General features: G+C 30.6%; 1 protein-coding gene across 4 annotated transcripts; it reads left to right on the top strand.

Moving 5' to 3' along the window:
- The first annotated feature begins 2614 nt into the window (after positions 1-2614).
- LOC111677872 (putative uncharacterized protein DDB_G0271606) lies at positions 2615-21421 on the top strand. 4 transcript variants are annotated; one of them, XM_046946068.1, is made up of 4 exons: positions 2615-2799; positions 17696-19338; positions 19620-19836; positions 19907-21421. In XM_046946068.1, the coding sequence occupies exons 2-4, from the start codon at positions 18065-18067 to the stop codon at positions 20819-20821; spliced, it is 2406 nt and encodes an 801-aa protein (XP_046802024.1). In that variant the 5' UTR covers positions 2615-2799; positions 17696-18064; the 3' UTR covers positions 20822-21421. The 4 variants fall into 4 exon arrangements, with proteins under 4 accessions (XP_046802024.1, XP_046802022.1, XP_023294846.2 ...); XM_046946066.1 differs by having other exon boundaries at positions 17585-19338; XM_023439078.2 differs by having other exon boundaries at positions 17568-19338.
- The last annotated feature ends 2542 nt before the right edge of the window (positions 21422-23963 follow it).

The following is a 23963-nucleotide window of genomic DNA, read 5'->3' as shown; positions in this document are numbered from 1 at the left end:
TAAAACCATCCGGTACTTCTGAAAATTTTGATTAAATTCGTTGACAATACAGATCATGAAGATATCAGATATCATGTGCCAAAAGATTGAATGAAAGACATTTCCTGTTAAAAGCTGATTCAGGGAGATTTCGATATTCTGAAAGTGGTAATACTGGACTTTTAAGTTAAAAGGAATGAAGGACCTTTCCCGTTAAAGACTGATCCAGGGAAATTTGGATATTCTGAATTCGCAAACAAATATCCCTCAGATTCGGTTATCATGACAGATGATATCATATTTTGGTATCTCGGAGTTTCTGAGTCTAAAAGCCCAGACTAGTGGACCACATTTAGTGCACAGTGTAAAAGTCCTGCAACTAACGAGCTTTATCTTAAGTGGTGCTTGCCAGAGAGAAGGTACTGAGATATCACCACAGTTAAGTTTAGAAAATGGTCATCCTTATATGTGTACATGACTCCAGACATGACAAAACTGTCCATTAGCTACTCCAACAACTTCTACACTATCCCTCGCATATTGAACGATAGCAGGCAGTAATTTAATACATATTTATTCGATTTAGTAACGGTTTTCTTTGTGGAGCATTGAACTCCCTTAAGGAGATTTGCAAACAAAATTCTCAACGTAACAACTTAAAGATTAAATTTCAAATACTTATAAAGACATAATGCAATAAAAAATTGTAGACAAGAAAATTTTCAGATAATCATTAAGACATTTTTATAAGAATATAAAAAATGTAAACACCGAACATTTTTATTCTTGACATTGACAGACAAAAGAAATAAATAAATAAATAAATACTTATTGTTAGTAGGTCAAGGAAAGGAACTTGCATACATTAGAAATCATTTTGTTTTAAGTTTTTAAGATTAAACCATACAATTACATATTATCAAAAAACCGGGATCCATATTTTAATCCCCGTTAAAGTAAAATATCCAACATGATTGTTATGGTTTATTTATACATGTGCTTCGTATAAAAAATATGTATATATTTACATACATATCTACAAGATAGAATCTTTAAAATGCATTTCGTTACTGCGTTTTTAAGTAAGCAGAAGAGAAGGAGAGCAAGAGATAGTCAGGCGAACGGATGGAAGGAGAAAAGAAAACAAGTTTGGCTGCATTCAAACATAAACATAAACTGACGTCATTTTTAAATGAAATGAAACGTAAGTATTTTGCTCGTACTTATACGAGGGCTATTTTGAGAAGAATTTTTGAAATAAATTTAAAAATATTCAAAACCAGGCTAAAAGTTCGGAACTCTTTAACACATTACTGGAATTGCCTTTCATAAGTCCATAGAGTATAAAGCAATATGAAGTGAAATCAAAACTTTGACAAGAGCATTGCATTAGTTACGCAGCGTTTGAACCGTCAGTGAGGACTGAAAATGCGTCGTTCCGAAATACAGTATTTTCAGACTCGTCTCTTTGGAGGCAGTTAATCTGACAAATGCAACAAAAGCTGACCTAAAAAATGGTTGAGAGAATTCCATAAGACTTTTTGGAATAATAAAATGAGAGCAAGACGAAAAATCTCCTCAAAATGAGCAAGTCTGAAGTTAGTATGATAGTACGTATTCTGTGTGGACACACAGAATTACGAGCACATTTATGCAAAATTGGACGTGCAGATTCAGAGGTATGTAGAGCATGTGGAGCGGACAGTGAAACACTGGAGCACTTTCTTTGCCACTGTCAGGCTCTCGTCGATGTTAGATCCAAGTATCATGGAAGAGATATTATTCCGGAAATAACATTCCTGACTAACACTGATTGGAAGATTCTTAGGAATCACGTTACGAAACTGAGTTTCTGAACACTGAAAAATAATTCATTTGAACTGTCAGTGTGGACTGAGAAAGCGTCGTTCCGAAAGATAGTGTTTTCAGTCCCGACTTCTTTGTAGTATACGATCCATGTTTAGTGCACCTGACTGTCAGAGTCTAAGAACCTATGTAGCAAAAATACATACAATTTAAGTAACAGTTTTACAAACTAATTGAGAAATCCATATGAAGTAAAAATTTTCGATAGCGAACTCCAAAATTTATCGGTTTAGGTGTTTAAAGAACGCACAAAACCCAAACAGACAGTATTCATAAAATTCGAATTATTTCAAATAACTTTTCATCCTAAACTCGTAACAAGAGATATACAAATAAAATTATCTAGAATAAAAACAATCACCGCATCCTAAAAATTATTCGGATGGTGGGGGAAAAAGAGAATACAGACAACAACATAAACGATCGCAACACTTTAACGAAAGTTGTTGGACACGAGCAACAGATAACTAGAGAGAGAGCCGGTTAAAGCTTATTGTTGTTATGTTTTCTACTTTGCTCCATGTTTTGGTTTTCGTTTACTGGTGGGGTTTGTAGGGAACCAGTAGACGACTCGTTCGTTTATACATTCTCTTTATCTCTCAATTGTACAGGTTGAGATTTTATGGATACTTTATTCTCTGTGTTGTTGTTGTTTAAGTACGTTTTTGTTCTGCCTTGTAGGCGATAAAGCACCACAAACATTTTTATTCATTTTTTTAATTCACTACCAAATACCAACAACCACAGGGCTTAATGAGCGTACGACTGGCTGATGGACTGACTGACTGATTGTGTAGATTGTAAATAAAAAATAGTTCTCGATAAATGTTGTCGTCTATAGGCTCTCAGTTTGCTCGAAAGCTTCGTAGAATAATGTCGTGACAGAATTTCAAAAGAAGAACACAAAAAAAAACACAGTGAAGTGAAAAAGCCCGTTCACAACAGATTTTTTCAGTGAGTTCTGAGATGGCTATAAAAGAATGAAAAGCAACTACAACAACGAAAATAGCAACGAAAAAAAAATAATAAACAAGTACTTTAACTGAATGGAAAGAAAAGAAAAAAATATTTTATATGGAAAAAATTTTTACTACAAAGTTTTTTTCTTACTTATTTGTTTATTGTGTTATTTGTTGTAGTTATTATTTTTGTTGTTCTTAATGTTTCACAAGTTCTGTTTGATTATTTAAACAAAAAAAAAAAAAAAACGGAAAATAAAGTGAAAAAGCTATGACCAAAAAAGAAGAGAATAAGAAATAACTCATCACATACATAAATATATATTGAAGTGTTTTTTTTTTAAATATGTAAGATCCAGTGTTGCCAACATTTCTCAAGGTATAAAGGGAATTTTTCCGTTGTGTCTCTAACACCTTTAAGCACAAAATTTGCATCCATTATAAGATTTATTTAAAAACATAAATGTAAAAAAAAAATTTATATATTTAAAAATAAAATTTTCTAAATTCATTTTCATATTTTTATTTAGAATTTTCTGTTGTTTTGTCTACGAATTGCGACATTGAATCAATTTCCGTCATTAAAATTTCACTGACGTCCTCATAAATATATAAATTATAAAATGAGCTTATTTTTTGCATAGAATTTATTTATAATCTATATTTAGATTTAGATTTTTACGTATTACGAGTAAAATTTTGTGCCAAATCGACAATTATTTATTATTCAAATTTTTTTATTTTTTTGCCCTTTCTATTGAATATTGCTATTTAGGGAAATTTTGCGAATATTTTGTTTATATTAAAAAAAAATAATTTTTAAATATTTTTTATTGTTAATTAGATGATTATAAAAAAATATTATTTCGTTTAACTTTTTACGAAAAATTTCTTACTGCAAACGTTTTTTATACAGGTTCAAAACATAAGTACAATTTCTTCTCTTAGAGGGAACTGTAAAACACGCCCTGTGTACTTATTAACGAATCATTTTAAGAATTAATGCATTCGTGTTCGAATATTTATTTCCAATGATAATTTTAAGTATTTCGAATTTGTCTGTTATCCACGAATAGCTTTGCAGCATCTCAACGGCTTCTGCTTTTAATATTTCCAACGATCAACGATCCGGTTTTTTCTTGAACGATCCAAAAATAGAGGAAGTAATCTAGCTAGACACCTGTAGATAAGAAGACTTAATGTGGCGGTGGTGTAATAAGAAATGCACTGGGTATCATATAAAACAAAATAGAGCCCTACCACCCAAACCTGCCACCTTAACAACGAGTCTAAAACAGAATACACCTATTCTACGATCATACATGAAGCCTCTACCGAAGCTACCAGCTGAACTAGAAGAGAGTCGCAAAATGTCTTCCACAGATGATTTAAGTTCACGACCTCATTTGCCCTTAATGAGTTCGTCCGTCGAAAGCTATTCCAAAACCACCGAGGGAGAGGGTGAAGAATATTCACCTCGCATAACAGCAACTAATAATCTTGTTACCCGCAATGGTGGCAATCCCTTACAATGGCTATATACCTATAACATACAAGTGGATCCTACTTCACCTGTCATTGACATGTCAAATCTATAAGATTTTGAAATGAGCATCACAACAAAAAGTCAGGGTCAGTATACTACTACAACTTAAAATAAGGGAAACTTCACCTGTCATTGACATGTCAAATCTATAAGATTTTGAAATGAGCATCACAACAAAAAGTCAGGGTCAGTATACTACTACAACTTAAAATAAGGGAGACTCTTGTAACAGTTTTGGATATCAAAATCGTTTGTTATTGGCCCAAAGCAAAAGGGTAATGCTAATGGTCAGACATTGATAATTGGCAATCAAAATTTTGTTCTCCCAATCCAAATGATACCTAGAGCCGCAACAAGTGTTTTCCAACTCAGATTATCGTATTGATCTTGAGGACATGATACTCTTAACTTTTTAAATCGTTCTTTTTCTGGCCTCTCCAATTGTTTAGGTCATTCAAGTTCATTTCAATTCCAAGTTCACACCAATTGGAAAATATATTCAATTTATATGAAACGCTTTTAGTGAAGTCGCAAAATTTTGTTTCACGCCTTTCGCAATACATTCTCTATCTGGCATCTGCTAGTATTTATTGGTCTTTAAGTTTTCTAGAGACATGCAGGTTAAATTCGTCGGGTTGGTTAGGTCGTGTGTCCTAACCAACCAAATTTCAGCGAATGTATACTCATATAAATCTAAATAGTACCAAATTTAAGATAGTGTCTGTTTTGAGAATTCGGATAATACGTTTTAAACACAGATTGTCAAATACATGTAAACTGCTTAACTCTCGACTCGATACGGTTCATGGTTGGCAGTGAGTATTTACATTTATTGATGATAATATTTCAGCAATCATAATCATGGGGAATTCCAAACATTAAAAAAAGTATTTTATATTTTAAAAATTTAACTAATTATCTTGAACTTAATAAAATATTTGCGGCAACTCTGGAGTTGATATATATAAAATATTGTTGTCGATTTTTTTTGTTGCTGTTGCTTTTTTTGATGAGACGACGACGGACTACTGTTTAATAATGAATTTATTTATTTATACATTTATGAAAATGAAGCAACAGCAACAACACTCATACACAACGGCAGAACAAAAAAAAAATAAAACAAATAAAGAACATATAAGCGTATGAATAACAATAAAAATAACAACAATAGCAATAGCGAAAAAAACTCTTAACTCAGCACTTTGTACAAATCGGCTTTGTAGTAGTTGTTGCTGATTGCTGCTGCATAGTCAAAGTTAGTATGATTATTTCGTAAATATCATGACAATTTTCATGTTTTTGTTGTATTTGTTTTTTTTTATATCATTTTTTGTTTATCTTGAATTTCTTGCACCGATATCAAAAAAAAAAAAAAAACACCAACAACCACAGCAGCAACAAAAAATGGCAACAGCAACAGAAAATACAACTAAAAAAAAGAAAAATTTAAAACGATACGTTACGATATTTACTACTATACTCCATTCGTCGTAGGCAGACGTCGCAAACGTAGACATTTCAGAAAAAAAATATCAACATTCCTGAATGTCGTTTTGTATTCGTAGTCTTGGTCTTAGTCGATGGTGTCGTATCTCGTATAAACGTCCATAAAAATACTACGAATACAATCGGTTTGTATACGTTTATAGTGTGGATGGTTGTTTGCAATCATATGTACATACATATATGCGTGTGTATGTTTATTTTTTAAATACTAAACAATCAGTTTCAGTATGGGTGAATAGGAATTCAAGATTTACTCGAAGATTGTAGTGTTTTTTTTTTAATTTTTATTATAATTTGGTTTCATTATGATAGTGTTAGTAGTTTGGGTTAGTATTTTATTAAGTTATTAGAGTTGCCGGATTTAATTACTTCATCTGAAATCTTCACTGACGATAATAATTTATTAAAATTTGGAGTGATCACAACCAATATTTTATAGAATTTTTATTGCATTTTAATCGCAGAAGTTGGGGAGCTTAACGTATATAAGTTCCCAGAGAGTTGTTAGCGTTATTTTCCAACAATAGGGTAATCTAGGACCGATCCACCACTACTACTTTATGGCTTTTTTATATTGTTGTCATATACATGTAGAAGCATTCTTCTCAAGTTCTTAAGCCATTTAATCACTGGTCATCGCAGACTCGTTTCTTCCTGTCCATCCATCTGTTGATGACAACAGAAAACACGATACTTATAACTCCATATATCTTATGCGATACAATTACTTGGGTATACGGGTAGAAGGTGATCCGTATAGCCCTGATTCATTCTATAGACCATTCTTGTGGCAACAACTCAACATTTATTCCAATAATTGCCCTCTTCTGCATCAGTCTTTTCACCAACATTCTTCTTTACTTAGCAAAAGGTTTTACTGCCACAATTTAAACTCCTAAAGAGATCTCAGTCGCTACTATCACCTACAAAGATCATGGCTAAAATTTATGCCAGTATACATAGATACGGATGCGAGAAACATCTGAGAACTAAATTTTGAGATGTTTTTACATATTCCTAGATAGTATTGCATCTTTGAAAGCTTTAAAATCAATCTTATTAAGGACAAAATGTATAATGGATTGCATTAAGTCCCTGTATCAACAAAGACAACATGAATTAGTTATGGTTCAAGTCACTTGCAAAATATCCAAAAACTTTTGGCCTTGACTAGAGGATTGACTTACTTGCAGTAAAGGAGTGAATAACTATGGCCAAATTAGGGTATTGTAATAAGCCCATGTTCGCAATTAATAAACAGAATCTTTAATTATGGTCATTGCAACCAACGTTCGATATACATAACGATCTCTCTACTTTTTTTGTTTATAATCTGGTAACTTCATTTTAGAGGGTACTCTATTTATTGCACTAACACACACATACACACATTCATATTACGAAAGTGCATTAAGTGTAGTAGAGTGGGGGTAGATCAGTTGTTGTTGTGGGTATAGTTGTCGTTGTTTTTATAAGTAGTAGTCGGCAATATTACTGCAAACAATGATATTTTGTTAATGTTGTTGTTATAGTTGTTGTTGCTATTATGGTCTCGTTCACTAATAAACAAAAAATAAAATAAAAACAAACACTATAGATACAACAAATAAATGTGTTGTCAACCGGAATTTTCATTACTCGTTGATTGTACGCAATAAAAAAATTTACGAGTTTGTAATTATTTATATTATAAAACTGACAACAACTACTATAACAATAAGAGCAAGAGTAATGCAACAGCATCAAGCAATGGCCAAACAGAACAAGGCACTCAATTGCATCGTTAATATTGTTGTGCTGTTACTTGCTAATGTTGTCGTCTTTTTTGTCGTTATATACATATCATGCAGCCAACAACACAAATTATATTGACAATATTTTTGTGTTGTAATGTTTACCCCTAGAATACTTCTTTCTTATACTGATATACACATCTATCTAGCATTTAGAGTTCTTCTTTTACAGATTTTTGATTGTGTCACAAAAACAAAATTTTCTTTTAAGTATGTTATGTATCAAATACTTGTGTACACACCATCATCTTCATAGTATCTTTGTTTTTGTTGTTTTTTTTTTTTGAGACAATCAAATATATCATTGCACCAAAAATACACAACGAGACAGACATATGATTTCATTCCAGACTTATTAATTTTTCAATCATGTTCTTTCTGTATGTTGATTCTTTTTTTATGTTTTTGTAACAAGAACCATATTTATACATGTATATTTATGTGTGTGTATATGTATTAATCATATAAAACTATTTTTTATTTGTGGCCATAATATTTGATTCCGTATTGTATTAGATCTTTTGAATATAAATTATATGTTTTTTTATGATCGCACAAAACAATTTGTTTGATGTTTTTTTTGTAGTTATAGGTAGGTTAACTTATAAGTTACTAAAGGTTTAACAAAGCTAAATAAAAGCATATACCTATTTATAGGAATTTTTTTTTAATCAGGCTTGTTGAGAACTAAATATAACAGACTTATGGTGCTCTTCTTTTCATGAAAGATTTGGAGAATTCAATTGTTTTAAAAAAGCAATTGTCGTCTTATTATTTAGAAAACAACTTTGCTGGGAGTAGTTCCCTTCGAATTAAAGTATCTAAGGGCCAATCTTTAGCTGAAGAATCAAAGATTTAATTAAAACTAATTGTCGAAAGTTGTTTATGAGTACTCAATTAGTTTGATAGTTTAAGCGCCCAATAAAGGTGGTTTAAACTTGAGCAAGAAATGCAAAAGTGTAAACAGCTGATGCAAAAAATTAATAAAATTTTTACCAAAATAAACATAAAAATTATTCATTTGTCGATTAGTATAAATTTTAGGGACTCTTCTTCTTTTTTATAAAACATGCATTGTTTTTGGCAATACTGAGAAGTTTAATTTGGTACTCAAAACAACATTAAAATCAATTTAATGACATCAGATCCAGTATTTAGCAATTAGAGAGTCAACGCTTTAGTTCCGATCTTTCTGACGAACAGTTGTCAATGATGTTTGATAGTCCACACTTGGGAAAACATGAATGTCATTTTGCGAAACAGTTTTGTCTAATAACTACGTATTTGTTGACAATACTAATTTCCAAATTGACGTGTCATTAAATTTAGAATATGGAATGAATGGAGAAATCATTTTAACCTTTACACATTCTAAGTTAGAGCTTTGGAAAATGCAAAACTTTATTTGATGATGTTATTGATCAATGTCTCGATTCTACTGTGTTTTCAAGACGTAAATTTTAGCAGACATTACGTAATCTTATGGACGCCAACCTTAGCCTTTACTATATTGATTGAAATCTCGTCATCCCAAAGGAGAGTTTTTGATAACCAGGTATATATTGTTGATATTATAATTACATAATCTATCATAATGAAATTACCCTAACGACTAAGTGATAGTGTAGAACACTTTCAACTAGCGTATGTCTAATTAGTTAGATTGGCCTTCTTAAGTTAGTAAATGTTGCTGTCTGGCAGTACGAAGGTTTACGATTTCCACCAGATACTGTTTGCAAACTTAACTAAAGATCTTGCTCAACAATTTTTCATATACATGGATTGGATTTTTAATTTTTTTATTAAAACATAAATTTATTTACAATTTACATGTAACACGATAAAAAACACATATTTGCATAATAATTTGCTTTTGTCTTGTAACTATTTGTAAAATAATTTTTAAAATAAACTAAACAATAAATCATTATGTATTTCATCTAATAAAATATTACATGATAAATGGCCCCTCTACTACATTATCGTTTCAATCAATTGTAAATGAACCCACCTACATAAACGTGTGCTTTTATAAAATAAAAACAACAAAGTTACTCTAATACTATCACACCACATACTAACATACATAGATACACACATCCAAGAAAACATACCACGATGCCCACTCAAAAAGTTGATTGTCTTCTTCTTGTTGTATTTTATTTATTTGTGTTGTTGTTGGTGGTGTTGTTGTTGTTACTATGTCTTTCTTTCTTGTTTATGTTTGGCCTTGTCGCGATAAATGTAAACATTTAGCAAAACAATGTTGTTTAGAAAAAAATAAATAAATACTCGTAAGAAAAACAACAATACTGCTACCAGCAGTAAGTAACAGCAACAACATTAAAACTTAATGCGTACAACTTCTACTACTATTATTAAACTACTATTTACTAATACAAAAATAACAACAACAACCGCCAAGATTACTACGTCTACTACGAGTATAAATAATATAAAAAAACACAACTTGTACATACTTACATACATACATGGAGTTGTAGTGTACAATAATAAATACTACGTTTAAAATTAATAGTTGTATGTATGATGTTAATGATGTTTATAATAATCATTATCATCCTCATAATTATTATTTCGTTGTCATGATAATGATGTCGATGATCATGATTATGATTTGGGGCTAAACTATTCATACGTAAAATATACAAAAAGCACGTCTTTTGATGTTGTACGAATAAACGTTTCTACGTAAGTACATACATAAAAACATTTCTGTGCTGTAATCAAGAATAACAACAAAAAACAAGAAAAAGTACAAGAACGACAAAAAACACAACGAATGATGAAGATTGATTCCATTATTGTTGTTGACGTCGTGGTCGATGCACAGTGGCTCGAATTAAAAGCAACACAACGATGACAATATAATAGGAAATGTGTTATCACCTGTTGGCACCTTATTTATTCGATTGAAGTCGTATTTTCTATGTATATACCGTCTCCTAATGTAGAACCACAGTTTTTAAATTAAATCAATGTCTCAACAATTTCTATTGATCTAATCTCTATTTTATTATAACATCATTGAGAGTTGTTATATTCTCTATGTGATGTCTCCATTTTAGTTTTAATTTCAAGATGTTTTAGTGTGATACTTAACTCTGTCACCGATATACTCTAAACCACGATTCATGGGACACTGATTGATTATGGAGCTGATTCTCTTTCCTGATGCTTGTTATGAGAAACATCGATTTCGATGCATCGTCGAAATCATGAATCTTTATATAATTGTAGATATTGACATTCTTAAAGAATCTGACTCACGCAACTCACGCTAATAATGGTTGGCTGTTAACAATATATAAGTTACTACTATAATTTTCAAACGATTCCACTGTGCATCGTGGTCTACGATAAGTTACGTTGTATATATTTCTCGTAATCGTAATTTTGTTGTTGTTGTTGCGCTTTTATCGTCAACAATAGCAGCAACAACAACAATGGTCAAATCAGTCGTCGGTGCTTGATTTGTATTGTAGAACTATAAAGTACAACATAGCAATGACACATAATCTAAATTTATGATGATGAAAATATTTCTATACATAAGTATATAATTTTTTTTTTTTAGAATATTATAACAAAGACGATTTCAACGATTTCTTTAACTTATGTATGTACCGAGTTCTTATACACAACAATTGTTGTTGCTATTCGTTAGTTGGAACTTCTTTTTTACATTCATTGTGTATTTATGTTTGTATGTAAGAATGCTGTAAAGCATTAAGTATTAATTTGATGCAGAAACCTTTATCTTTATTTCAGATCATCGTTTTAACCGCAATTAGTTGTTGTTTGATATTTTTTGTCGGAAATATCAGCAACAATAAGAGGAATTTTACAATATTAATAGTTCATTGACATAGGTTTTACTATTCATCAAAATTCCATTGATCGTATTACAAGATGTCATAGTAATTTTTATATTTGATTAAACATTGTTGCAAGGAAACATTTTTATCGGTTTATAAAAGTATTTTAATAGGAAAGAATTGATGGAATGTTTGTTTCGTTAGAAATTTTACCGCTAGAAGTTTTTGTGAATCAGCATTCTGTATATATGAATATATATAATTAAAAAACATAGTGGTGTTGTTGTTACTATTGTTTATGCGTGACCCGTTGTCCTGCAGTTCGAATTTTATTTATCCTCTTGGTTATTGTGGATTACCTTGACCCTTAAGAATGTTATTATAGCATTACTCTGTAGTTTACAAAGAGACAGTTAAAAAACTGGTCTATAGGTATCACTGTGTAAGTGTAGATTCTCTAGATTTATTGGGGACTGTAAAGCGATAACTGCCTCCGCCATCACTTACCAAAGGAAGCTCACTCTCGTTTACACAGATTACATTTGTGATGTAAGATGAATTAGAGCGGACCAGGTGTTAGATGTTAGTGGAAATGATTGTATTTTCGAATGTATTGACATTCTGCATTTGTCGTGCATGCCTGTGTCCAAACCTCTATAATGTCGAATAAACTGTTTATATTAGCAAATATATCTATTCACAAGTCCATCATATTGTCCCCTATATGTTTTCTTGCTCCAATAGGAATATTACTAGTAACACGAGTGATAATACCATTCGTTTAATTTTCGTTTAAGTCTTGAAATTATTTATTAAATCACTCAAACTTGTTTCAGGATCTTCTTTATTTTAGGTCCTTAAAGGAAATGTGACAAACAGTTTCTTAGCCCCTATAAATTAGTGTGTAGTATCCAAGATTCTCACCAGAATCTATAATCTCTTTTACTAAAACGAAGATTTATTAAAAATTTTCGATAAATACAATTCGTTGTAGTATTGTTGTAATATGTGTGTTTTCGGTAGTTTGTAATCTAGTCTATCAAAACAAAAGTCGCAAAGGAACGCATAACAGGACCGATGGAAACCTACAAATATTTCTTCAGAATTTTATGTAACATACATCCTCATTTCAAACAAACAGTCTAACATCGTTGCAATATAAATAATTAAAACAAAAATATTATTTGCTTTAAAGAAATATTTAAAAGCTCACTGCAAATTAAAATAATTGCTACATTTAAAATTAGTATAAATCATAGCTTTAATTAAAACCAATTTATGTTATTAAGTCAATTTTACATTAAACCCACGTACAAAACCTTCAGAATATTGAATAATTTACACAAAGACAGTTTTTCTTTTTCTCTCAAAAAAGATCACAATTTCTTCTTAATCAACAACAATAAGACCGTTAATCTTAAAAGATAAAATTAAAAAAGTCTTGAGAACAAAAATATAAAACTAAAATACATATTCAAATATAAATTCTATTGCCAGACATTAACTTCAGTAGACCGGCGATAAATACTATTTTTACGCAAATTAAAATAGACAAACAAGAGCAAAATATATGTGCAAAAATTAAAAAATATGCATATATACATATAAACTTATAAATAAAGAATCATACGGAATAGTAGAAATATTCAAACATGCATATATTCCCAGACAGATATTTTAATCCCACTTTAGTTCGCGAATAACTTAGACAGACTATCTGTATCTATCATCCATGTGGTGGATAGAAGGGTTTTATAGTTATAAATAGTAACAAAATTCCCATTAAATGAAGAATAAAAAAGAAATTTAATAAAAATTGCAAAAAGAAAACATCAAATAGGCTATTGCTGCAAAACAAAACAGAGACAACAACAAATAAAATAAAAAAAAGTAATTCGTCTGACTTTGGATGGATGGCTGGCTGGTTGGTCGGATGGATGGATGGACATTTAGTATACACATAGATAGATAGATGGTTGAATGCTTGGTATGCAATGCATTCGTTTAGAAATTCTTTAATGCATAATAATAAAACTACAATTGATAAGGACAATGATCTCTAACTTAATTTAAGTTTTATTTATACATATGCGCATACATATTTTGTACAAACATACATACATACTTGTAAATAGTTGTTAATATGTCATTTTACTTAAAAGACTTAATAGGAATTTAACATTAACATTTAGTTTTCATGTAACAAATAGCAATCGATCAAATCAAATCACATGAAATCATATTTGTTACACTACACAACATAGTAAGCAAGTAAGTAGCAGCAACTCAGTAACAAGAACAACCACAACAAGCAACGACTATTACGGCAATAAATAATGTAAGATACAGAGCTTTAAATTGGTGATTTCTTAAATATGCAAAAAAGTTAGATTTGATGATATTAAAGACACTAAATGTTTATATTTGTTTATAACCAGGAGAAATTTGCGATTTAATCACTCAATTTTATAGAATACACATTCATAAACATTGTCTGTGTTACGAAGTTGTATATAGGCAATTCCACGACTGAAAAAATAAACCCCTTATAAATTCTGCATTTTTGAAGATAATTCAACAAAATTGGGTATATGATCTTTTTTAGCACCAAAAACGAAGACTGTTGAAAATTTTTGAAATTGGTCTATTATTACACCTCCATTTAATCCATATTTTAAAAAACTAGGTTCCGAATGGTTAGTATTCTTTTGCAAATATAGTATTCTTTAAATGGAACAGAATGACAAAATTGTTTTCCGAATACTAATGATTTTTCAAAATCTATACCACCCTGAAGGCGTGCGAATGTCACATACAATTGTATGTGACATTCGCACATTTTGTTTTTATATATTGCCCATATATAAAAACAAAATTTACTAAAATCAAAGGAAAAGAATATATAAATATTTCCCTTGGACCAAACACAATTGGCGTCTTACATGGAAAAAAGAGTCTGAACTCAGAAGACCTAGTAAAGCTGGCTGTTGTGGTTCTTGATAGAAATTTTTTAAAGCCTATTACTAAAAACTGTCTAATTGGACGCGTTTCAAATGAAATAAGATACCCACGAAACAGTTAATTGCAGAAGCGTTTTATGCAGTACCGGCCTATAAGAACATATAGATATATCCCAATGCAATCCTCTTTCATAGTAAGGATTCTCTCAAAAAGTTGTCACTAACGAACCTAATCAAATTTGTTTAAAGAACTAGGTGGTTTTCTCTGGGACCATAGGAATATAAAGATCAATCAAATATATAAAGGACAAATGATCTTCATATAACTAAACCTAACGGTCTTCCATGGAGCACTCGATAGTAATTTATAACATCAAAATAAAAAACTTATTACTTTTGACATAACATATAATCGATCATCTTCGATTTGTGATCACTTGATCTTATTCAATTTATAATAATTTAATAGACAACTTATAAAATAATACTTATTTAAATTTTACACAAAAACGATTCCATTCCATTTATGTTCTGACCACAAAACTACCAAACGAATAATGGAATTATTTCTTAAATGTTTAAATACAATAAAGAAAAACAATACATACATACATACATATACATATATATTTTACTACATACATATGTATGTAAAAGTATAAAACAGAAAACTTCTAAATCAAATCAATCGTAACAAAAATTATTTGGGACGCATCGTCATGAACACACTCAAGTGAACATTTTGTTTTATGAACATATGTATGTACGTTCTGTCGATCGGTCGGTAGGTTGTTCTTTCAGTTGGTAGTACCAAGATTATAAAGACTATTACAAAGTGGTGTTGGAGTGCTGCTATACAATCGAATTGGTTTAATGGTTTAAAGAGTAAAAGAAGTTGATATCTAAAACAACAAAAGCAACATCAGCAGCAGCAATAGTATTAAACGTAGTAGTAGTAGTAAAGTAGTAGTGTTGGAGTTGTAGGCAAAGTAAGAAAAAAATAAAGAAAACCTGTATAACAAGAATTGGTACCTGTTTATGTTTTTTTTAGATATTTTTTTTTTTTGGTATGCATACTACGACGACTGACTGACTGACTATATGCTCGTACTTTGGCTGCTTCAACAGCCAACAGAGATTGAAAGGTTTTTATGTAATGAGTGTGTATATGTTTGTAAGTAGTATATTCATGATGGTGATGATGATGATGTTGTTGTGTGCCCAACTAATAACAAACAACCTCATCATCATACAACAAGATATATACAAACATAATGACCGACCGATCGGCTGACATACGAATGGATTGATAGACCATGGGACTGACATAACGACGCATATTTTTATAATTTGTTGTTGTTATCATTTTGCTGCTGGTGTATGTTTTAGTACGTATTGATCGTGTTTGAGGAAGAAAACAAAATCAAGAAAAAAAGAGCAGGTCAGACTTATAAAAAACGTATAATGAAATCTTGCATTTATGTTAATTAGACTGGCCAGTTGTGATTTTCCTCTTTTTTTTTGAATTTTTATACAAACTGATCATTGATTACCTGCGGCGGTTTGATGACGTTTGAAGGTTTGTCATACAAGTTGGTTAAGGTTTTAGTGTTTGAAAATTTTAAATATCAAGGATATAGCCAAATTTATAGTTAATCACATAAGCTCTATAATCGAATATGATCCCAGCTCAGTCTAGGCTAATAGCAGATTCCCTCAGGTGTTAGCCCTAATTTCGCCTTGACTATAAACCCCTATCAGTAATCAAATACCCGAAATTTCCGATAATTTCAGTCTCGAGAGATTACGTCTAATGTTTGTAACAATTTCTAAGTCTCATTTTTTAATAAGATCGGAATAATGTCAAAGAAGTTCCATAAACCTTTTTACTCTTACTTTGCCGAAGAAAAATTAATTAAGATAAAAAAATAAAATTATCAAAGTTTAAGAAATGGCTTATGGCATCATTTGGAAAGTTCTGTATCTTAAATTGGAATTTATATTTTTTAATTAATGTATGAACACCGAAAGTCTGGTCATCCTTAAATTAATAAAATTAAGAAACAAAGAAAAAAGAACAACATTCATAAAGAATTTTTTAGTTATATGATCGTTCGTAGTACGACTATAACTTGAGCATGTTAGGCGGTAAGTGTAGCCGTAGTAGAAAAAATATTTAAGAAAAATACAAACTAGGATGGATGGGTGGATAGATTACTGGTTGGTTGGCTCACTGGCTGACTGACTAGATAGATTCGCTAGATTTTTTGTTTGTTCAATCGCTTGCTTACTATTAGTAATAAAGACGGACAGACTTGTTTGTTGGCTGTTTAGTCGGGTTGGATGGAAAGAATTTATTTTCTTGTTGTTGTTGTTTTTGCATTCTAGTGAAGTGTGTGTAGATTTTAGGTTGCTTAGTGTATGAACACTAGCACGAGTACGACTCACTCAGTGACTGACTAATGTTGTTGTTGCAGTAGTAGTAGAATTTGTTTATTTATTTATTATTTTGTTGTTGTTCTTTTCTTGATGTTTATTCTCGTTTCGTCGGTCTTTTTATCCGTCCGTCCGTCCGTTTGGCCGTCTGTATAGTATGTTGTTGTCTTGGGTTGCGTTCGTTGTTCAGCATTTTTACTGTTGTTGCTGTCTTATGTTCTATGTGTGCGAGCGCGAGTGTGCTCTTACGAGAAGGCCAAACGATTAGTTAGCTGTCTGTTGATACATCGTGTTAGTATGAGTTCAATAATCAGAGTGAGAAGTAGTAGTATTAGTTGTTAAGCGAAAAGATAGAACACAAACCGTAAGACGGTTATGGGAAAAATTCTCAAAGAAAACTAAATACAGATGAAAAGTGATCAAGTCATATAAACAAAACATTTTACTGAACTGAAAATAAAAACATTATTAACAAACGGACCGGCCCGGTGTACTCTGACGTGTGAAAAATACTATATATTCGCTTTTATTTCACTTTTTTCGTGTTGGTCTAAAATAATCAAAAAGAAAAAAAAACATTTTAAAATAATTGATCAGAACTATTTTTGGATTAAACAACAACCACAACAAAACTAATAACAACATCGTGTTATAAAAATAATAAAAAAATATCTAAACAGCCATAATGAATTCACAGCAAAACAAGATTGAATGAACAATTTAATAATAGTACGAAAAAAAGTCTAAAAAATTAAAACAACAAATTCACAATATATAACAATATAAAAATTCTAATGTATTATTACAGAATTATACGTGCGTTATAAACAACAAACTTAAAAGAAAAATAAATACTTTCGGAAAAGTTTTTGTTTTTTTAATTTAACAAAGTGCCAAAATTTAAAAAGTCGATAAAAAACATCTTGTTGCTGCTTTAAATGATCTCCATTGATGAAATTCCCACTCAATCATTGTGTTCCTTTTTGAACTGATGAGTTCAAATAAAAAAATAACGAAAAAACAAAAAATAGTATATAAAAAAAGAAATAAGTGAATTTTATTTATTGATATTGAATCGGCTCGAATTGTATTAAAACGAATTGGCATTTTAATAATGAGTGTAGTAGTAGACATTTATGTGCGTGTGTGAGTTTTAATTGGATATCTTGATTATAGCATGTCAAATGATGAATACAAAACATCTTTGCTGAATTATAATCGCTTTTATTTTGGTCAACCCACAACAAACAACAACATCAACTATTGCAGCAACAATTACACCAATAACAACATATATCAAACAGTATTTCCAGTAAAACAAAGTGATAAAAACTCGATAGCATCAATAATAACTCCCTCATCCCAAAAACCTACACACCAAGCGGATGATGTTAATGACAACAACAACAGTAACACAGATAAACGTGTTATAGGTTCCCAATTTGTGCCTATGAATCTAATAACAAATACGGGTTTGGATTTAAGTCATTCCATAAGAAAACCAACATTTACAACTTATTACAACAACGAATCATTAGCTCATAACAACAGCAACAATTCATATGTCTCATCGCCCTCATCGTCCACCTCAACATCAATAGACGTAGAAAACGACGATAACGACGATTGTGGTGAACGGATTATGTCCCCCGTAAGCATTCCATCCCATCAGCAAAAACCTCTTCTTAACGATACTCGCAATCCCAGCCAAAGTGCCTTTACAAATATGGAATTAACAGCGGGCTCAATACCCTCCGGATTTCCGCTTAACTACCAGCAACTTTATGCCAATAATGCTGCTCTCTATGGAACTCCAGTTATGTTTTCTGGTGCCATACATGCTGCTCATGCTTCTTATATGGCAGGGCTACCTTTACATGCGGCTTTATCGCCGAATGAAACCTATTTGAAAGCCATACAAGCCGCTGCCTGTGGCATATATAGTCCTACAGCTTTAGTGCCACCACCACCTCCTCCCTCTGCCTCATCTGCAACTGCTCTCAATACTTCATTGATTTCCGGTAAACCCTCATCACTGCACAATCCCACAGCTTCTTCAATGATGGCGCTGGCGCCTTCCTCACAACCTATGGGAATTTCCAAATCACCTCAACAACATCATCATCATCAGCAGCAGCAATATTCGCCCAATATTGCAAGTAGTTGCATAGCGGAAGTTGAACAACAGAAAAAGGATTATCATGTACCGCCATTAAATTCACAAACATCGTTGAGATTAAATGCTAGTGGCAGTGGTAGCAGCAATAACAATAACAGTACAGGTACCTACCTAAATGATAAAGTGAATGAACGTTTGACAAGTGTTGATGCCTCAAAAGATTCGCATTTCAAAGTGCCAAATGGCAAAGAAGGATCGCTGAAACATCGTATTTTACGACCACCTAGTAATAGTGAATGTGCGACAGAACCAGCTAAAACTCCTGTCATGAGGTATGTACGAGTAATTAGTTGATATATACATATGTTCCCGCTTTTATTAGGTTCTGTACAATAAGCAGAATAAATTTAAATTCTTTTCAAAACATTTTTTCCTGCCCAATAATTAAGCAACTTTCGAACAAACTTATGGTTCGAAATATATGTAAAATTTCCATTTGAAAATATTTCCTTAGTAAAATCATTACCCAACATATATTGTTTTAGTTATTTTACTTTATATTTTTCATTTAAATATAAAAATTCAATAATAAATATTTTGTGTTTACTTTCAGAACTTATAGCAGCACCACAAACTTCAAGAAAGGAAACTATATTGAATTAGCTAATGGAGCTTTACGCAGGGTTGAAGATATGCGTACCGAAGATTTCATACAATGTGCGGAACGTAGTCCACATCATCAGTTGGCCGAGTCTACTGTAGTTAAAATCAATACTAGTCTGCCCACAACGGCTGTGATAACATTTAGTTATGATAGAAACCGATCAAAGGTAATGATTTACACGATATTTTTTAATTGAAATGATTATACTAAATATTTGTTTACTTTTTATAAAATAGGTTGATATGGAAGTATCTTTGGATCACCCATTCTTTGTGTATGGTCAAGGTTGGGCATCATGCAATCCCGAAATGTCGATGAAAATGTTTGGCCTTAAATGTCAACGTTTACAAGTCGGTGATATTTGTATATCGCTAACAAAGCGAGAACAGCCACGACAATCCACACCACCTGTATCGCATACGACTCAAAATAGTTCATTAACTCAATTAAATGAGGCCTTGAATTATCAAAGAAGACACGCACTGACTGTGTCCAGCCCAAATGCAGCTAATATTAAGTCACCCTCGTTGCCCACCATGAGTGCAACAACAGAAATGCCTTATGCTGCCTCAATGAATGCTCATGCTTTCTCAATATCAGTACCACAGGCAAATCATCATCTGCAACAACAACAACAGCAACATCATCACCATCAAGTACAACAACAGGCTTATGCCGAAATGGCCAAGTTAATGTCTTCCTATGCCTACGCTAAGGGATTGCCACAACTGCCTCACGAACAACTTAAAGAAGTTGTTATGGATGCTGCTTTAATGCAAAATTTATCACCAAAAATGATGTCGGCTTTTTATCAAAATCAAATTTTTCAATTAGCTCAGCAACAACAACAACAACAGCAGCAGCAACAAGAACACTTGAGACAAACAGAACTGAAAAATAATCAACAAAGAGTGGTAGCAAATGCTCATTACAATGTGTCTACTAACCTAAACAGTAGTCATAGTCCCCAACCCACCGATTTGGAGAATAACCTTAGTCAACAACAACAACAGCCACCCCAAACTCAACCTTTGGATGTTACCATGTCTCGCAAAAGACGCTGGTCTGCTCCTGAAAATATGTTCGATGATGATGAGTCAGATACTCAGCCACCTCGCAATGGATCATCGCCTGCCACTGCCAGATCGTAAAATGAAATTGGAGAGATAGAACCGATCTTCGGATGGGAAAAATCTATGAATTAATTGAAGCAAACAAACAAACCAACCAAGCAACCCCATTTATAAAATGATCTCAAATAATTGTAAACAAATGCTATGACAATGGATGGATTATTGTCCAGTACTTTTTTGATCGATTTTTATTTTATAACTATTATTATTATTTTTATTTTTAATTACGAGTTACTTGTTAATAGTGGATGACTGCAAAAGATGTCGCAAAAGATAAGTTTAAAACTTTACTCAGCACAAGACGAAATGAAAGGAGAATTATTAAATATAAATGTATGACTTTGTTAAGGGTTTTTTTTTTCTTTTAAAATCAACCAAATATCGTAACTAAAAACTCTGGGTGAAGAGTCTACTACATACATATAAATTTTGAAAATAATAGAAAAAAGTACTATATGAAACTAGACTGCAAATGTATAGAATATATTACATGTAGAAAAAAAACAACAACAACAACAACAAAACAGCCATATAAACAATAACAATTTTATTCTTAAGCTTAGTTTAAAAATATAACAAAACAAAAACCACAATAAAACTAAATATTATTTTAGTCATTTAAACCAATTGCCAATTCAAAATATTACAAACAATCTTTATAAACAAATAATAAAACAAAAGAAACAAATCTACTCTTAAACTCAAGAAACAATATAATAAATAAATACGAGAATAAATCAAACAAATATTAAAACAGTTAAAAGTCATATATAATTAGATCGATATTTTATATACATATCTATATAAATTACAAACATATTAAAATAAAATACTTATATATCAATTATATACTATATACAATATACTACATACATACATATGTTAACACATACATACATACAATCATACATAAAATCAGGGTTCATACAATAAAAACAAAAACATTTATACAAATAAATCTTTATATGTATACACATTTTGTAAATATGTAAATTTATGTTATTGTATATTTTATTAATTGTTCGTAAATAAATCTTTAGATGTTAAACAATTTTTTATAATGTCAAAAACAAAAAAAAAATAAATAGTTTGTTGTTTTATTTACGTAAAGTTCGAAAAAAACGTTAAATACAGAACACACGAAAAGAGTTAAAGAGACAACCAACCAACCAATCAATAGATTTTAAAATTCAATGAATAATGCATGAATTAAATAAACAAAAACTGGGAGAATAAAATAAATCAGAAATTTGAATAAGATTTAAATAGTTACGATAAGCATTTTCGATTTACTATTTGATATGTAGATATAAAGATGCTAAATAACTTTAAATCAAGAATCAGACTTATAAAGTTGTTACATTTTTTTGAACGTAAACAGCGTGCAGACAGAGTACAAACGTTTAAAGCAGAGGAAAATAGAGATGCCAAGTTCTTACTATATTAGTTCTTAGTTATATTAAATATATTTATATGAGGCTTAATCTCCGATGAGGGCCTTTAAGGCGTCTTAGGTCTTTTATGAACTCTTATGACAAAGGGCCACAATAAAGTGACTCTATTTTTTCCGTCCACCTAATGTCCTCTCCAAGTATGCAGACAACGACTTATTCTCGTGTGTCCGGCTTTGTTACAACGGGATCGGCATAGCGTATGACCTATCTACCTACCTTCTAATGCAAATAAGTATTTCTGTTTATTGAATTACACTAGAGCTGTTCATTCGTGTATAGCAAACCAAAATATAAGCAAAACTCTGCACAAATATTGATTTTATACATAGTCGTATTAGTAACATTGAGTATATAAACTTTCTGGTGTTAAAAGTATGTATTACAACTTCCATGCACATTCTTCGTACAATGTACAATTTCAAATTCAAGATCAGTTCAATTAAATAAAAGATTTTATAAAAATATACAAAAATCAGGGATCTAATGACATTTATTAATTGAATTAGAAAATGTATTTCTTACTTTCACCTCAATTTATATTATATGTATAAAAATAAAAATGTATAATTTTTTTTAATAAATTTAAAATGTACTCACCGTTAACTGCTTGCAATTGAACCATAATTTGATATTAAATACCGCACCAATTAAATACATGTATTTTTTTTAATTTTTTAACACTTTTTAAGCTTTTTTCTATTAAAATTTTGTAAGAAATATTTTTATGAATTTCTATTGACTTTTGTCAACTTCTATTTAAATTTTCATAAAATACTTTTTTTATTTATTATATATTATTTATTTTTTCTATTATGTATTTTATTTTTAATTAAATTACACGAATATAATCGTTTTTATTTATAATTTTCATATGAATTTTACTTTTTATGTATACATTTGCGCACTTTTATATTCATTTCCTTTTTTACTTAAAAATATAAACCATTTCCTTCTTTTACAATCACTTCCGTTTTCTTTAGCATTTTTTATTTCCTATGCTGTCTACTACAATTTTCTAATCTATTACATTTTATAATTCTTTCAATCTTTTAACACTTTCCAACACTTTACGCATTATCCAACACTACAATATTCACAACACTTTATTTTTTTTACGTTTTGCTACACTACTTTTAGTGAGACTTCTGTAACCAACTATTCGTATATTTGCATTTTCTTATTTCCCATTGTGCCATATTTGATTTTTTTGTAAATTTCAACATTAATTAACACCTATTTTAATTATCAGCAGGAATTTTCATTTCCGATCACAATTTGTTTGAGTTACGCACAAAAAAATATTTGAGACAGCCGCCACTTTCTGACTTGATGGCACCGGTATACTTCGTAAATTTTTTATTTAACCACACGAATTTCATTAATTATAAGATATTTTATACACAATTATTATAAATCTTTATAAATTTTTAAGATTTAAACACTATTTTCATTAAAATTTTACTTTTCAAAATCAGGACAACTTTTAGTTGAGTTTACTGTGTCCATTTTGTAATATAACTGTTACCGCTTCTTCTTGTTTACAAGGTTTTTTGAAGTTTCGTTTTTTATGTGTAGTGTTGCCACACTTATTAAAATTATTTTGATGTAAAAGAAATTATTTATGACAAATATTTTATTTATAATTCGATATAAATAAATTGCAACATGTTCAGTTATTATAGTTCAATAAATAAACTTTTGAATGA

Source organism: Lucilia cuprina, chromosome 3 (assembly GCF_022045245.1).
Source record: "Lucilia cuprina isolate Lc7/37 chromosome 3, ASM2204524v1, whole genome shotgun sequence".
In the NCBI taxonomy this organism is placed as follows: Eukaryota; Metazoa; Arthropoda; class Insecta; order Diptera; family Calliphoridae; genus Lucilia; species Lucilia cuprina.
The sequence above is the reverse complement of the archived record's forward strand: the minus strand, read 5'-3'. Positions and strand labels throughout refer to the sequence as shown.

Bases quoted from the DNA above. Each gene is read 5' to 3' on its own strand.
- LOC111677872 (XM_046946068.1), top strand. From the start codon at position 18,065: ATGTCAAATGATGAATACAAAACATCTTTGCTGAATTATAATCGCTTT. The intron at 19,339-19,619 runs GTATGTACGAGT...GTTTACTTTCAG, and splicing joins GCTAAAACTCCTGTCATGAG to AACTTATAGCAGCACCACAA. The intron at 19,837-19,906 runs GTAATGATTTAC...TTTATAAAATAG, and splicing joins ATGATAGAAACCGATCAAAG to GTTGATATGGAAGTATCTTT.